This window comes from Phragmites australis, chromosome 20 (assembly GCF_958298935.1).
Source record: "Phragmites australis chromosome 20, lpPhrAust1.1, whole genome shotgun sequence".
Classification (NCBI taxonomy): Eukaryota; Viridiplantae; Streptophyta; class Magnoliopsida; order Poales; family Poaceae; genus Phragmites; species Phragmites australis.
In genome coordinates, this window is record NC_084940.1 from 1,358,647 (window position 1) to 1,377,373 (window position 18,727).

An 18,727-nucleotide genomic window follows, 5' to 3' on the forward strand; every position below is an offset into this window, starting at 1 on the left:
AAAAATTCTGAAAGCGAAACACATACGAGCCGAACAGGAACCACTATATATTTTTTAAGTAGTAAAGATTAGCACGTTAGAAAAACTCTTCTCAACTAGCTCCTTAGCTTTTAGTTTATTTCCTCAGAAACCAGCTTTTCAGTTTTTTAAAAGATAGCTCACAATTGAACTGTTTGGTTCGGCTTCTAAGAAGCATAAGTACAGAAAAGCCAACCAAACAGGCACTTAGTCTTTTGGCTTTTCTAGCTTATGGGTGCTAGCCTTTTGCTATTAACTTTTTACAATAAATTTTTAGTTTATCAGCCTATTAAAAACTAGAAAAACTAATCTCAACCAGTTTCTTATCTTTTAATTTATTTACTCATAAATTAATTTTTCTGTTTTTTTTAAAAATCATCTTTACAGCTAGACTATTTAGGTCAGCTTCTGACTTCTAAAAACGGAAGCGAAAAAACCAAATCAAACATACCCTTTGAAGCCTAACTTTATGTTTGCCCTAGTTTTTTTGAAATTGATTGGGCCGTTTGCCCCTCTTTGGTGCTGCCGTGTGATCCTGCCCACTTTACCGAATTTTTTTTAAAAAGAATTCGGGGGAAAATTGAATGAGCTGGGGAAAATACCAAATTCCCTCATAGCTTATGTTGCATCTGTTTTCCTTCCCTACTTGTCCAGTCCCTATTCTTCTCTTTGTTCACGTAACCCTAAATCGAGCTATAATATTAAAGATACAAGTGAATATCTAATAAGGTAGTTCTATGTTATCATTTAGTTTATTTTTTTAATTTAATTGGATGGAGATTAATCTTTAGTTTTGGATACACCTAATAATCTAAAAAATATATAAAACTAGGTTGCAGACAGCGGGCGGGAGGAGCAGTGGGCTGTCAAAATGAACTACTCTCATCCAGTCAAAATAGGCCCATTTTTGCAGATTCCATCCAATTCCAAGGTCATTGATGCCATGCACCTGTAAAGAGCATATATGTTCGAATGTAGGAGCAATTCAACGCTCAGATTATGCAAAGTTGAGAAAACGAGGGCAAACAAGCAATTGGAAATAGGCTCGGATGGTTGACTTGAATGGACCGATGCATGTGGGCTGCAATTCTGCCAACACAGACCTACTCTCTTAGCCTTCTTGTTAAACTAATGGACAGTAGCCCTCTAAAAAAAAAATCTAATGGACAGTAGGGCGAACTGTAGGAAACAGAGTGATGCAGTTTGTCGAAAGTGAATGTATGCATGATACAGCTTCACAAATTCAATAGACTCTCAAAAATCGTTAAGGGCGATAATCACGTAGTAATTTGATAGGAACCGATCGAATTTATTAATTTATTAATTTTGTATTTGAGTTTTGAGAAATCAAGTTAAAATAAAATTATGGCTCACCGAAATATCCGGTGTGTGTTTTTTTTACCACGCCGGATAGTCCAGTATTACAGTAAAATGAGCACTAGAACATTTTCAGTACTGAAGTAGAAATGAAAGCAAATACCGGATGATCCGGTGATCCTTTGAGAGCGATGGAGTATTTTCTGTAGAGAAAATTTTTAATGCCAAGTTTAATTATATACGCCGGATAGTCCGGTGCTAAGATTGTGAATACAGAAGAATGCACCTGACCTTTTGATACAGAGAGTTTGTAGAAGGGTGGTTCGATGGATTGACACACGCCGAATTATCCGATGATAGACATGAGATTACCGGAAGCTTTCATCGGATCTTTTCTTGCAGAGAGGAAAATTTTTCTGGAATAGATAATGTTACACGTACCGGATGGTCTGGTGTTCACGTTTTCGACAAGATGTGCTCTGAGTTGAAGTTTTTGATTTTGTGCTAACCTGGAGATGTTTTGGAGTGTGAAGAAATGTATTTGCTTGTTTCAAGGTGTGCAGGTGATGGATGAAACTTGGTGGTTGATGGCGAGAGATTGGAGCTAAGCGGGTGCTTGGTACCTAGCTGTACATATGAAGATCAAGCAAAGTATGAAATAGAGGATGAAGATGGCGTGTTGACAAAGTTAAGCAACGGGGATGCCGATGCAAGTGACAAGGTGGACCGAGGGATCGAGAGTGGGAGAAACTTATCGGTGGTCAAGATAGCAAGACGTAAGATACACGTCATCATCAGAGCGCTTGCTTCAGGTGGAAGCAAGTGACGGCTAGTCATGCTTTTAGAAGCATGCTAGTGTTTCGCGATTTGACCTCAAAACCGTGGGAGGACTGGAGTAATATGTGGCATTATCATAAAGCTTGTGTCAAGGTGAAGTTAAGTCGTGAAGGCACCAAGACCATCCGATGAATAGAGAAAAAAATCGACCAAAATATCCTTAGTGATAGGTAGGAGTGTACTACAAGAGAGGGGTATTTTGGAAAAAGGCTATGAAATTTGTGGGTTAAGTTTCTTAGACCTATAAATAGAGGGGTATGACTATAGTAGAGGATGAACCAGCTATTTGAACCACTTGTGCCACCCATATGAGAACATTATATTAGAGTTTTAGAGAAGAGAATGATGAGTGTTTAGCTAATATAATAGGTGAGAGTTTTTAGAGGGAATTTTTTCTAATCCACCTAAAATAGGGTTGACATCTTTGAGTAATGAAGTTTATTTTGTTTCATATGCTTGAATTCCACTCATTCTAATTTCCTCTCTCTTAGTTCCCTTGTCTTTTGTACAAGTTTTTTTCTTTGGCGTTAATTTTCATTTTTCTTTTTAGCTGAAATTTAAACACCTTGAGAGGTTGTATTTCTTGATGCTAAAGGCATAAAATTTTCATACACGTTCATATGTGATAAGGTCTTGAATTTTCTTGTATTTAGACCATCATCTTGGAGATCTTTTTCACCCGGTGTTCATCTTTAGATTCTTGAGTGATCTTTTCGCAAGATTCAACCTCATGGATTGGTTTGCTATGGAATCTAGTGTTCGATTTCAACCATGAGACCCATTTTTTGGTTAAATATTCTAGTTTGCTTTTTTTATCTTTCTCCGGAGTTTCCAAAATTTCTGGGTAGGTCTAGTTTTTCTGCTGCGTATTTGTGTTACGTTCTGTTGTGATTTTCTTGTAGAGGCGCATTGGGTATTCAAATAGGAGAAAGCCATCAATTTTGTAAGAAATTTATTGAGGTGCTCATTCACCTCTTCCATAGTCACCACTTCCGATCCTATAATTGGTATAAGAGACGATTTAGACCTTAACCGGCTTTATGATCTGTATGCGATATGGAGATAAATGAGAAGATTCTACTGTTTGATGGCCATGAATTTTTATATTGGAAGGTGCGTATAGAGGCTTATCTTCTAAGGCAAGAAAGTGCAATATGGGAAGTAGTTGATTCCAACTATGAGATCCCTGCTGCTCGTACGACTCAGGTTAAAATCGAACAGTATGAGGCCAACAACAAGGCTAGAAATATTTTGTTCACTAGCCTGAGTTGAAATGAGTTTGACAGGGTCCAGCACCTCTGTAGTGCCAGGGAGATTTAGAATACTCTGAGTGTCTTTCATGAAGGCACTAGTCAGATTAAGGCCAGACGTCAAAGCACATATAACCAAGAATACCAAATATTTGTGCAAGGCTGCGGAGAGTCTTTGGATGCGATGTTTGCTCGCTTTGAAGGGATTGTTAGCAATCTTCGATCAACTGATGTTTTGCGCTATTCTGACTACGAGAGAGTGATCAAGCATCTCTATGCTCTTGACCATAGCATATGGGAAGTGAATTTCCCAAGCATTGAAGAATCTCCAAGTTATGACATGTTGACTTGTAATGAACTCTTTAGCAAGCTCAAGTCCACCGAGATAGCCAAAACAGCTCGGATCGGTCTCGAAAATCTCCTGTCTCAGAATATGACATTGGTTTCCGGATATGGTGGTGGTAATCAGTCTGTAGCTGGTTTTTCTTGTGCTAACACTTCATTGAGTGGATTTTCTTTGTATTCCTTGGTTTTTGTCACAGAGGAGCAGGTGGATGCGCTGAATGATGAAGATCTTACGCTGATTGTGAACAAGTTTACCCGATTCTACAACAATCGCTGAGACCGAAGGAGGGGTGGTTCTCGTGCCTGCTTTGAGTGTGGTGACACTACCCACACCCTAAGCTCAAGAAGAGGGAGGACGATGACCATGATAACAACAAGCATAAAAAGAAGAACAAGAAATCCTTCTTCAAGAAAAACAACGACAAGATAGCCAAGAAGGCGACCTAGGTGGCTTTTAGGGCGTTTGTGTCGGCTCTCAGTGACATTGACATCTCTTCCAGCGAGGGGAAAAGCTCGGAGGAGGATGAACCGTAAGCAAAGAACAAGAAGAAGGCCAAGGATTTCACTGGCTTCGGTTTCATGGCGAACGATAACAACGACGATAGCGACCTCGGGTTGGATCCTTTCGAGGTATTGTCTTCCTATGACCAGCTTCTCATCTAAGTCGATACCTTGAATGATGCTCTTGTTAGCCATAATAGGTTACTTAAGAAAGTTATGCGTGAGTTGAAGGATCTTAGGTCTAAGTATGAGTCTATCTCTACTGAACTTGCATTACTTAGGTCTAGGCCTAATGTTATGGAGCGTGAGAGTTACCTGATTGTCATGACTGAATTTACCGAGCTTCGTGATGTGCCTAAGCAAGTCATCAGTCGGCTTGAGAGTACTGAGAAAAAACTCCTTAAGGAGGAGTCTAGGTCTACTCTCTTAGGTGCTTGTAAGAATTTCCCTTTACTTGCAAAGGATGTTAAACTGAAAGACAAACAACTAAAGGAGCAAAAGTCTACATTGGAGAGTGTTGAGAGTTCTAAAAATATGCATCCAAATTGTTCCACCTGTATCATCTTTCAGGTCAAACTTAGCTAGTTTAGAGGGCAATTTCAAAAGTTTTTGACTGAAAATGAGTACCTCCTTTCTCTGGTGGAGAATTGCTCAGAGTGCAAAGGGAAAATAAATTTGATCTTAGCCAAGACTAGATGTGTGCTGACAAGGCGGGTTTGACTCTTGGGTTGGGTTTTAAGAGGGTGGCTTATAATAGGGAGAGGATGACTGTGTTCACCACACCTACTACCTTAGAAGTTGATAAGTCCAAAATCAATGCTATAACCCAACCCATTAAGAAACATATTCCACAACCCGTAAAGAAGACACCCGCACCTTAACCCAAGAGAGCTCAATAGCCTAAGATGAGAGAACCTGTGAAAGAGACCCAAGTGACTAGTAGTCGAGTTCCCGAGAGACGCTATCACTGTACCTACTGTTAGAGAGAGGATCATTTGGTTGAGTTTTGCTTTCGTCGTAGGAGAGATGAGCGGTGTGAGTGGGAGTAGAGCACTTGGGACATGTACCGTCCCTCTGTTGGTGTACATGAGACTTTCTCGCTTTCACTCATGAGTCCCTAGCGCTTTTGGGAGGAGGCCGAAGGTTTCGCATTTGAGAGTTTTTGGGTGTCGATGCTTCATTCTAAAACGTGTCAATCTTGACAAGTTCGAGTTGCGATCTTTTGATGGTATTTTTTTAGGGTATTCTCTTCATAGTCATGCTTACAGGGTTTACAATCTTGACATTAACACCATTATGGAATCCTGTGATGTAACTTTTGATGAGTCAACCCCCTGTGCTAGTTCTATCCTTGAGTGTGCAGGTGATCAGGAGATAAGCGAGAACATCTTTGTAGATGACGACCTTCCAGCTCTTAGTGATGACGAGGATAGTCCACTACTTCCCTCGACTACATCTGCTCTAGAGCTAGGTCCTGTTTCTTCTACTCCAGCAGAGGGTCCTGCAGCCTCTACTTCCACTTTAGTTACTTTCGAGTCTACTTCTTCTACTCCAACTGATTTTTATTTTTCTTTTTCAACTAAAATTTTAACACCTTGTGAGGTTGTTCTTCTTGATGCTAAAAGTATAAAATTCACATACACATTCATATGTGATATAATCTTGAATTTTCTTGCCTTTAGACCATCATCTTGGTGATCTTTTTCACATGTTGTTCATCTCTTGATCCTTAAGTGGTCTTTTCTCAAGATTCAACCTTTATGTGAGGATGAGTCATGAATTAGTTTTTTTTGTGTAACATAGTGTTCGATTTTAACCATGAAACCCACTTTTTGTTGAATCTTCTAGTTTGATTTTTTATCTTTCTTTGGAGTTTTCAAAATTTCTGGGTAGATGCAGTTTTTTCGCTGTGTATTTGTATTGCATTCTGTTGTAGTTCTCTTATATATGTGCGTTGGGTGTTCGAATATGAGAAGACTATCAATTTTGCAAAAAAATTGTCGAATCGTCTATTCACCTCCCTCTGGTCGTCACTCTTGATCTTATAAGTTTGATCGGTAACTTCTCGATTTCTAAATACAGTACAGATCGAATTAGCCAGTAACCATAATAATCGAACGGTTACCGTCGTATTTTCGAATCTTGCCATGATCTCGGCATGATTCATTGTAAGGCTGTGGGAGGACCGGGATATATTCAAAGTCCAGTAACACTTATTTATTGAATGCGGACGTTTCCCTGATCCCGTCCTGGTTCTTTTGAATTGACAGTGGAACTGTTCCAATGATCTTCCTGGCAGTAGAGGCCGGCCGGGATTTCGAACATTCCATTATAAAAAAGTGATCTTCCTGGCAGTTCCTATATATATACACACATCTAAAGGATGAAGTAAGAATCAGATGGTGCCTTATGGAGGGTATTTGATGTTAGATACTCACATGCCTCGCAGATAGACTGAATAGTTGAGTAATCGACTCACCAAAATGCAAGTCTGCCTGATAATCTACCTGGGCTATCAAGAAAAGGAAAACGGTTTGCAAGGCTTCGAGCCCAACTGAAAAATGGTACGTCTAGTACACATGGTCTTTGAGAGGCCCAGGTCCTTGCTAAGAAAGGAGGTCCAATCTCTCCAGCTGCTTCAATCTATGTTCCTGATTTTTAACGTTTGATCTATTGCGAGTTGGCAATACAGCAAGGCAACAAGCAATCGTTACACACCAACTTTCCCTTTAAAAATGTACTTAACCTAATTAACTATAGTTTGACCGGAGCTCCTGTTTTTTGGAAGGCAATCGACTCTAGTGAACTGCAAGTTGAGCTAGGAGTTGCACTGAATGAAACCCGGCCGGCCTTTCCATCAGCAGAGTGGTCGAGTATCGGATCAGAACCTTGTTAGGGACGAGGTCAATTAAATATAGGGAACTGACAGGGAGCCTTTTTGGTCGACCTCACCTCATGCAAGACAGTTTCTTCTCCAGCAAAGGAACTGTTGCTTCGGTATTACAAAAAGTGCAGTCCTCTTGGATGGAGTAAGCAGTTTATGAGCATCAGATATATATTATCTCAGGGAATTGATGGAGCATGTTCATGATTGGAATAAGCCTACTATACCATCCAAAATAGTTATACGTAGCTTGTCGTTGCCGACATGCCACGTTACTTGGTTCCTGGGATCCTGGTAGGAACTTGTCGATTCAAAGCGTCCAGGACTATCTACAGGTTCTCTTTTACCGTCCTTTTGTTGTTTGTACCTGCATAAAGTCTCTGGCTCAATATAGCATAGCATGCTGCCATTCATCAACTTGGTGGCTGCACCAAGTTGATGAATGATATAGCATTCTTGAAGATCCAACAAAATTTTACGAACTTGAAGAGATCACCTGGTAGGAACTTGTCGATTCAAAGCGTCCGGGACTTTCTACAGGCTCTAAGTCTCGCTCAATAAAAATGAGCCACCAACCAAGCATGAAGAGAGAGATCCAGAGTTTGATCTGCATGCTTTCTTGTATTGTCGACACTCCATAAAAAGGTAACAAAAGGAAAAAAACTCCTTTTCGACAACGTACGTGACAGGAGAACTCTGACTTTGTGTGCAGTCCCATCGCTGCACGTACCTAACGAGATGGAACGTGACTCGACGCTGCTACCTTCGCCTGGTCGCAACATCCCAATGAAGCTCGTGCCTCGTTTTCGGCCTTTCCCAGGCGGCAGCACACTTGTCCTGTCACGAATAGCATCTACACCCAAGTGTTAACGTCACGACGGTCTTTGTTTGCCGGTTAGAGTTGCTAATCCCTTCCTATCTTGGTCCTTTGCAGTGATATGGTGGTTGTCTAGCCTACTTGCCCTGTACAGTTATGTTCTCTGCAAAGCCTGCTGGTCAGGGATTTCTAGGAATTTTCTTTATTCTTATATTATTATTTTTTATATTTGCAAAAATACACGGTTATTTTAAAATATAGTACATCTTAGTTTATTATCGCATGTTGGATGGATGACACCAAGATATCACCCTTCCAACAGACGATACCTTTTAAAAAATAAAGGTGTCGCCCATTCAACAAACGGCACTTTAAAAAATCAAAAAACGTTGTATTCCATTCCTCTCAAAATTCAAAACAATATCGAAATTATCATGAAAAATTATGAAAAAAAGGTATGTCGTAGGGGATTCTATAATGTATCTCTCAAAAAACATTCAAACAAAACTATGATTTGTACAATGAGAAACAAAAAAAATACAAATTTCATTGTACGCAATGAAATTTGTCTTTTTTTCAGACTACGTACAATGAATTTTGTCTTTTTTGTTTCTCATTGTACAAGTTATTGTTTGAGTTGAATTTTTTTTAGAGATATATTATAGAATCATCTACAACATACCTTTTTTCATAATTTTTCATGATAATTTGGATACTATTTTGAATTTTGAGAGCAATGAAACACAATGTTTTTTGATTTTTAAAGGTGTCACCCGTTGAATTCTGAGAGCAATGAAACATAATGTGCTAGTGGCCAAGAGCATCACCTAGAATTCTGAGAACTCTATAGAACCCTACAATTTCAGCTCTAAGATCTAAAATTAAGACAAAGGCATACGACAAGGAATTTCTATCAAAAATGATTGCCATTTTCACAGCTGTTTAAATGAGTAGCAATTTTAACAATATTATACATCATTAAATAAGATGTTGGATAATAAACTCATGATAAACTTATAGTTGAATCATAAAAAAAAATTCAAGAAACTCTAGTATTCTTTCAGCAACATACCAATGCATTTCTGTGAGTAAAATTTGACCCCATACTGATGACAATGTATATAAATAAACACACTAAATGTGCTCTTATATGATATAATATTTTTTAGTATCAAGAAATTAGAGTTCCATCTTATCGCTATGTCCACGACAAACTTACATAGACGCACACCTATTACAACACAGTACTGCTTATATGCTACAATTCGTTAGTTAGAGGAGTTCATAAAAATTATTGTAGTACGAAATTTATCTAGGTACTGCATCAACATCTTTAAACTGGATTTTACTATAAGATTGATAATATTACAAGTACAACATTGATGTAATAAGAAAGATTGTGCATATATACTGAACAACATAGTAAGAATATCCGTTGCTCTAGAGTTTGCACCGGTATTATATAAAGTGATAGAAAATATTTTATTTATGAGCCCAAAATCTTCAACTACTTGATCTATTTTTTTAGCAATATTTTCACCGGTATGCATATTGTCAATCCACCGGAAACCTACTATTCTTTTCTCTAGTTTCCTATCATTATTAACAAAATAAGCAACCACACTAAGATAATTCTCTGTAGCCCTACCTTCTCATATGTCCGAGGTCAAAGAAACTAAAAATGTACATGTTTCTAATATTTCTTTAAGTTTGTTACGACATGCACTGTAGTATTTTACTATATCCCTAGTTGTTGTCTATCTAGAAACATGTATGAACTTAGGATTATGAGATTGCTTAATACAATCTTTAAATGTAGCAGACTCACCGATATTGAGTGGTAGATCCGCTCTTGTAATAAAGCGGTATAACTCTTTAGCATTGACGAAGTCATACTCCTAATGACGAACATAGCAATCAGGGTTATACGCAGCATCGTCTGCTTCATGACTACTCCACTCTTTCGTTTGCAAGTTGTAGCGTGCCACTTCAAGTTCCCATTTTACCTGAGATTTTACAGATAATTCATGTTTGTAAATATAATACCTAGCATACTTGATACTTACCCTATCTTTCTTTCTACAGATCCTTCCGAAGTCTTACGAAACTTTGGAAGTAGCGACTCTTGATCTTTGAGAGCCGATGCTTGCTGACGTGTGTGCACTTATAGAGCCTGACAAAGGATATGCTGTTGCATGTGAACTAGCTAGAGGTTCACTGTAGGATCCTTCTTCACATGCAACACTACTGTCAAAGGGGCCATAATCCCCTGAGAGTTCTTGAAAAAAATTATGATCGATGGACATATCATCATGATCATGATCACCGACGTTCATGATCAATATCGAATGACACTAAAAAAAAATCAAATATTCGGAGTTAGAAATAATCAAATAATAAAACAAATAATAGAAGAAACAAAAAAAGAACAATGATGCAAAATATCACAAAGATTTCTTCAAGATAGCAGGATAATGATGTTGAAATTTCTTAGATTTTTAGCAACAATTCAAACTGATTTTACTAAATTATCGTAAATTCTAAAGAATTTTGAGACAAAAATAAGATAAAGAAACAAGAAAATAAATGTTGTTTCTGGTGTGGGATGGAAGGGCGGGTTGGTGCTCTATTTATAGGTAAATAATAATAATTTTTATAATTTATTTTAATTTTTTTTAGCTCAAACGGTCACAGAACACTTAAAAATTTAAAAATAACTAATTAACAGGTTAATGGGTTCAACGCGGCTATTTCAACCCATTAACCTGAGGTGTCCCCCATGTGCCCGTCTATGCCCAGCCGGGCTGGGCCCACGCACCAACGGCGTCGAGCTAGAAGTGTTAGGCAAACCATGCCGTGTTGGGGCAGACGTGCCGGACCAGCTGAGCAAGCTGTGTCGTACCCGTGCCAAATCACACTGGCGCAGCGTGCCTAGAGATAGCTCAACCCGGCTAAACTCGGACCGTGATATATCTAGACCGTGCTCATAGTGACAGACCTCAGACCGGCTAAGTAGGCACGCCCAATTGGCCCACTTTACTTCTTGCCCGCTCCTACCGTCTCTTGTTCTTGCCTTCTCTAGACAGAAGAAGGTTGGAATGAATTCAGACGCTCGGCCCCATACCGTAGAAGAAAACGCAAGCACACAAGAACAGATTGTCTTGACCCTGGCCACCGAAGATAAAAAGTCAATACTACTTGACACCAACTCTGGCCACATGAGATTCCTATCTGATCTAAAAGAGATGCACCTAAAACAAAATAATTAAAAAAAACTAATGATGTATTAGATCGTACACGCAGCAGTAGGAAAAGAAGAGGCCATATGCATCACGGGCGACCACGCACGCTCTGCTGAGCTCACAAAAGTTCATGAGCACAGACGTCGTACAAGACAAAAACATAACTTAGGATTAAGAATACCAGGAAAGCCATGCCCAACTGTTGGGAATATATTTACATCTACATGCGCATATGCACGCAGTGGAACCGAAATACGGGGTGCATACGTACGAAAATACGATATACGGAGATAATTAATACTTGCATGCATGCAAGTAGGCCCTTGAAGCTTCGCTTGGCCTCGTCCTGGCTACTCCATGGAGTAGCAGCAATGCTTGAAGGCCTCGAGGTTGTGCTCGAACACCGGCACGAAGGCGTCGACGCTGCCGTCGCCAAGGTACGACGGAACGAGGAAGAGCATCCCCTCCGTCGGGAAGTAGGACGGCATGAAGTAGGTTGGGCTGCCGGCGCCGAAGTCCAGCTCGTAGAACGGGAACGTCAGCCAGCTGTCCACCTCCAAGTCCGGGCACAGCACGTCCTTGAGCACGGCCGTCGTCTCCAGCCCTTCCTTCTCCAGCGTGCCGGAGCTCGCGAAGTCCACGAAGGACTGGAAGTAGGCGCCGTCCACGCGCGCCACCGCGTCGTGTATCGCCTGCGCCGCGTGCTTCAGCGGCCGGTTCAGGAGGTCACCCACCGTGGCGCGCGGGAACGCCCAGAGGACGAGGTTGCCAAAGTAGCCGGGCGGCGCGGCGAGGCGCGGCCGCCCGTCGACGGAGATGCGGATTGTGGAGGCCTGGTGCGGGTTGCCGAGGCCCCGCGCACGCGTCATGGTGCGCCACACGTGGGCGAGGATGGTCTCGAACCGGCTGAACGGGCGGCCGCGGCCTTCCGACGCCTTGGCGCGGAGCCCCGCGATGAAGTCCTTGGTGAAGTGCGCCTTGTGGATCACGATGTTGTGTTGGGTCTCGCCGTGGGCGGCTGGATGGGACGACGGCGCGGGCCGGTAGTACTCCACGCCGCGGTGCTCGAACTCGACGTGCGGCGGGTCGCGCGGCGGGAAGAGGTCCGGGTGGTGGTGCGGCGGCAACTGGGCGATGGGGAGCCCTCGCGCGGCGCGTCCCCACGCGACGAGGAAGTCGCTGGTGGCATGCCCATCGGCCACGGCGTGGTTGGCGGTGAACCCCACTGCAAGCGAGCCGCAAGCGAACCGCGTGAGCTGCACCTGCACCACCTCCTCAATCTCTCCCTCGAGGTCCGGGTGCAGCTGCAGCACGACGGGCGACGGCTTCGTCGGCGCAATGTCGGCGAGGTGAGCGTCCACGGTCGCCTCAACGAACCGCGCGCCGTGGTCGTTGAGCAGCACGCCGGGGGCGTCATCCGGGCCCGGGCGGACCTGGCCGGCAAAAAGCCTGTACACACCCATCACCGCAGCGAGGCTGCGCTCGATGTCGGCCGTGGAGGGCCCCGGCGGCGAGAACGCATAGATGATGGCCATCTGCATGTGGTACGTGACCTTGTCGAATACCGACGATGGCACGTGCTCGCTGGTGTCCGGCCGCGGCGCGCCCGCCGGGTAGGACGGCTTCACGAGCTTGGAGCTCAGCACCTTCACCTCCATGGCGATCAACCACCAGCAAGGTTGTAACTACTCCCGTCTGTTCGTTTGCTCGATCGCTGGCTCACTCACCTATGAGTGAAGTGAAACTTTGCGAGGCTCGAGTGATATCTAAAATTCTAAACTCTAGAGCACGGCATTGGCATGCAGCTCTTTGTTTGTTTGCTCTGCAGTTTTGTTCTATTGCTCGCCAAGCGCATGCCGTCCTGCTCCTGACGCGCGCGCTATAAATAAGCAGCGCGAAAAAGGTAGTAGGTGGGCGCTTGGCGAGCCGGTGAGCCGGTGATTGATCAACCCTTAACCTTTTCGTGCCATTGGCTTAACCCGGATTAGTGGAGGCTCGTCCGGCATTATTCGCTTGGACGATCAATGCATTGTTGTCCTGTTGACATGGTAATTACGCTGTCGTGCACATCACCAACTAACTCTATGACACTCTATCTCTGTCTCTGTCTCTGTCTCCTCTCTCTCCTCTCTGTGTGCATGTGCGTGTGTTTTAATAGGAGAACTATTCAGCACCGGTTGAATTTTCTGCACCGCGATGTCAATTGCACTGTGATCCGTCGTCACACGCTCCATCAGTAATTCAGCAGTTGCACAAATGTTTTTGCCCTCTGGAGTACAGTACTGTGATCCATCGCCGTGTCTTTGTTGATGATAGAGTCGGACGCCGAAGCGTCGCTGCAGAGAGACCGAGACGTGTGGGAAATTCACTTGTGTAACATATGAGGCTGTCACGGTGGCCAACACACCACCATTTTTTGACTAAGGAAAGCGAAAACACCGCGCGCACGGTCGACCAGCCGCAACCCACGCGTTTTGCGGTGGGAGCCTGCTTGCCGATTGATGCCGATCCGTTTCCGTGTCACCGACCGAAGAAAATTCTATAAAATACTGCACCGAAAGATTTCTATAAAATTCTAATCTATATCACTATTTTCTGATCTAATAATTTATACGTACAACTAAGATAAATAAAAGAAGACACGTGATATAAAAAAAAATCTGTCTATAAAACCGAATCTTATATAATTTACATTCATCCCAACACGAAGTCGCCGCATCTACCGGTACGATCGATCGCTCAACCGATGAGGCTTGTGCATGCTTCACTGCTCAACCAAAGCGTCATCATTAGCATCGCTAGTAGGTCCAGCGAATGGTGTACGTAGTGACAGATGCCGTTGCATTTGCAGGTGCATTTGTGTTAAGCTCATCTTAGTGAGCCGTACTTGATCAGCACTGCCGGCCGGAACAGATCTCTAGCTTCTTATTATTGTTCTTTTTAGTTATTTTTCCAAAGACTTATATCTCTGCCTTGTTTGGTAGTAGCAGCTAGTGACAACTGAAGACAGTGCCCGTACGTACATGCATGTCCTAGTATACGTACAGGGGACCCAATGAATAGGACACATGCGCTGCCAACAACTTGTAGGGCAGCAGGACAGATGCATGCATCTCAACTGCATGGAAGATGGACTGAACTGGTGCGATCAATTCAGGGTACTCATGCATGAAAGCTCCCGGCCTGTCTCGTGGATTCAGGAATGGCTAATATTGCCTATTGGCAAGTGATTTTGCTGCTGTTTGGAAATATATGTATATCCATGTGTAGATTAGGAATGGGGTGGTTAGACCTTGACCGTTCTGTATTGACTTTAGAAGAACGCACAATACCCCATTTTTCTGATCTATGTACAGATCAGAGTTGTGGAAACATCGCATGGCAGGGATAAAGAAACTTAACTTCCTCCGTGTTCAACGAGTTTTTTATTTTTGATTTTGTCCCGAATTACTAGTCTAATACTATGTGCAAGTTGATAGAAAACATTACTGTCTGCAACCGTATATGTTAACCGGATATTCGGGTTGTTCCTTGATGCTTTTGAAGCGTTGATAAATCTAGAGGTATACGACCTCTGAACTAACGCTGATCCCTGCATGCCCATTTCCTTCTCCCTTTTTCATTTCGGAAGTGTACACATGGCAGCTGGAAGCTACGCCGGGTTTGGTTTAAGGCTTTAAGCGTTGTGCTCTGCTGAAGCTTCTGGAGATAACCTACTAACTGCTAAGTCTCCATGGATCAGTGTTGATTAAAGTTGTTAACTCGTTTGGGCCCTACCTAGCTAAGTGCAGCTGCAAGTGCAAGCATGCATTATCGGTTCTTCCTCCTTTTCGGATGAGATTACGTTGTACACGAGACCAGAGATTTTAATTTCGCTTTACATTTTTTTAATCAGTAAAAAGATCAAAATTCATAAAATTTTGATTATTTTTCATCATTTGTTGTGCAAGTCTCGTATGTTCTGTGACAGAAATTTCAAAATTAGATATTTCATTTCTCTACAAAAATCTAGAAGTTCCACCAAAAGTACGGTAAAATTTTAATCCTTGCACGAGACAAGCTGGTCTACCTTTTGCCCCCCCCCCCCCACCTCCCTTTTTTCTTCTCATCAATCCCCCTCCCGTTTCGATCTCCTGTAAGCCTTTATGCTTCTTTGCACTTCTCTTAATATAATGACACACAAAGCTTTTGCGTGTTCGGAAAAATCCTGGTAGGTGGCTGATCCAAAAGCAGCGCACCGACTGAAAGCTGATCTAAAGCAGCATGCATGGAGTGGAGTGGAGATACATTCCAAATTTCCAGTAGAGATGACTCCGTGCGTAATCCTTCTGAAGTCTGATCCATTTGTTGCCAGAGCTGGGTGAGACTTTTTCAGTGTCTGTCTCAATCTGTTCACCTCTTTGAACCAGGCAGTGGTCACCAGTCAATAAATCATTTACAGCTGCATGCGTGTATCTACCACACCTTATGAGCGCGGGATGGAATCGGATTCGGATAATCAGTGCGGGATGGAATCGGATTCGGATAATCTTATAGCTGATGACAGCAAGCTTTCTCACTGAAGTCGGCTCGTTGACTGTACTGTGCCTTGGCTCCCATGGCGATGAGATCGGAGTGGTAAACTGGTGACGACCGTGAAGGGGCCGTTGAGGTGGTGACCACAGTACAGTTTGGCCTAGGTTGATGCGAACTGTCATTCTGTCAAGCTGTCGCTCATTACTGTTGCACCGGGCAGATAACTTGTCCCTCCTCGAAACGGACACGCATGCATGTCTGGAGGTAGCACCGTAGCAGTACCTACCAAGTGGAATACGTGCGTCGGAGCTAGCTAGCTTGGCCTTTTCTTCTCAAAGTTAACAACAGAAACGTTTGACAAGATGCGTGTCTACTCGGACCGCAGATCCTGCGTGGTCTACTTTACATGGACCACCGTTATCGAGTTGGTTGCAGTCGCGCGCTATACCTATGCAGAGTACTATTGTGTCTTCGTTTAGTACCATAACTCTGTTGTACTGACCATATATTGTACTGACTATCGAGATCGAGGATAAAGATGTTCAAATAGATCGTGTCTACTGGATCGGTTCGAGACACGTAATGTAGGCACGGCACGAGACCACGGGCCGTGTCTGGGCCGAGCGCGCGGCACGACGGGCTGGCACAGCATGCCCCAGCCGAGTCGGGTCGGCACGGGCACGGCCCAACCCAGGCCGGCACGGCCCGGTACGATCCGGCCTAGCACGTAAATACCCGGTTATTTTCTATTCTATATATATTTTTAATTTTGTAGCTATTTTTATCTAAATTTTTATATTTTTATCTATTTTTTATTTTTTATATTATATATATATTCATTATATATATTTTTTTTATCTTTTCGGCCCGTCGGGCCGACCAGACCGTCGGGCCGAAATCGTGCCCGGGTCGACCCGACACAGCATGGTCACCGACGGACTATGCCGTGGACCGAGGGGAGGCACGCGGACCGACATGGCACAATCCGTTACAGTAGATACGTCGTTCGAGCTGTGTTGTAGTCGGACCGGTCCGAATAGCCCATTTAGTCAAGGTTTGAACAAGGAGTGTCGTCTGGCAACGTATGTCCATGGAAAATGAAGAGCGTAAGCTATGCTGCTATTACAATCTATTATATTATTATTTAAGAATAAAAGTACTCTGTATTGATTTTCATATCATAAGATTATCATGCTAATCAAAAAAGAAATAGTCTATACCACTTATTATTATGAATATCTAATGATCTATATTAAAAAAAAATCCATATCGAATACGATTAATAAATAGTAAAATTTAGAATAAAAAATTATAAAAAACTAGCAATTTGATTTCTATATAGTTTGGGAAGTAAAATATCTACATAAAGAATCCAAATAAAATAAAATAAATAATAATTAAAATTAGGATTAAAATAGAAAAGGAAGAATCCATATCAAATATACTTAGAAAAAAATCAAATACTAAAAGAGAGCCTATGTAAAATACAATTTATCAAATATTATCGTGACAAAATATTATAACAAGACTAGATACGTTATTAACTTTGAGCTATTTTTAAGAGTACAGTAAGACACACACTACGCACGTACAGTACTCACACAACACACGTGCACACCCGCACAATTTAAGAAGTGGGCTAGTTCAGAAATACCGGAACTACATGTACGCCCAGTAGTAGCCGAGTCAGGCTCGGCCTGGCCCCGTCTAACCCAACTTACTAAATCGCCCACCTCGTCGGGCTCGAGGCATGTAACAAGCGGACGTTTTGATGGCCCAGCCCAAAACTTGACCTCCAGGCTCGAGCGCCCACCCACCACATCCGCGCTTGAGTCTCACAAAACGGACGCATCCGCAGGCGACCGAGACCGACCGCGCCCGCGCAGGTCAAACGCCGCCAAGCCAGGTGTCATCTGTCCTGAGACCCGCAGCGCGCACGGGACTCCGCGGTGGGAGCTAGCCGGACACCGGTCTCAACCTGGCCGCGCGACGCGAGAACGTGCCGGCCGGCCCAAGCTGTCGCCTGGCTCGTTCTTGCGCGACGTGTTAGAGCCTGATTGGCATAGCTCCAATAGTCCAATTCTGCGGGTGTGCGCGTGTGTTGTGTGAGAATAGTCCAAAAGATTGATGTTAGATTTGTAGTTTATAAATTAAAATAGAATAGTTTTTCATTTTATTTTTATTCTAAAATACAAATAAGATGATTCACTTAAACATGCTACTACCAACTACACCTCTAGTTCCAATAATTTGTAAAGCTAGAAATACACTGCTCTAGTAATTCTCAGAGCAAAAGCTCTGCCACACCACCACGTATTGTGCCACATACGTGCAGTAGCGGAGCTAGGATTTGAACAGCTAGGTGTGCTCAGTGAAAAATTTAGAATCCAATATACAAGTATAAAATGTACTAAAAGTATAATATAATAATATTAGAAATTCTTAACATAGTAAATTCAATAAATAAATTTAAAATTTATGAAAAGTACAATATAAATAGTCCAAATATAAAATAAAATCTTACATAGATTAATACATATAAGATAAGATTGCAATACATACTCTAGACCTCTATTTTACACTTTCTCGTGACTATAAAACTCTCTATTATGTCATCCTCCCTTATCTTGCAGAAAATATCACACTCAATAAATGTGACTATACAGTTATTCAATAACTCATCGCCCATACTATTTCTCAATTTATTCTTCACAAGACTCAATGCTAAAAATACTCTTTCAACACTTATCAGCATCACCGGTAGCATCAATACCAATTTAAGAAGCAAATACATCAAATCATAAAAGAGCATGTTTATTTTTTTCAACAAGCCTAATAGAGAGCCCCTCAAGATTATTTAGGCCTTTGAATCTAGCATCTCCTTTTGTCATGTCTCAAAATATTAATCACGTGATTAAATATTCATAATCATGATATTATATTTATACGTATTCGTTTGATAACTTAAGTCACGTTCCGACGGTCAAGCCACAACTTAGAA

At 42.3% G+C, this 18,727-nt stretch overlaps 1 protein-coding gene across 1 annotated transcript; it reads right to left on the minus strand.

Annotated features, from left to right (window-relative positions):
- Positions 1 to 11,275: 11,275 nt before the first annotated feature.
- On the minus strand, positions 11,276 to 13,070 carry LOC133901237 (putrescine hydroxycinnamoyltransferase-like). The gene has a single exon (XM_062342528.1). It carries the CDS (start codon positions 12,867 to 12,869, stop codon positions 11,562 to 11,564), a length of 1,308 nt encoding a protein of 435 aa, XP_062198512.1. The 5' UTR covers positions 12,870 to 13,070; the 3' UTR covers positions 11,276 to 11,561.
- Between the last annotated feature and the right edge of the window lie 5,657 nt (positions 13,071 to 18,727).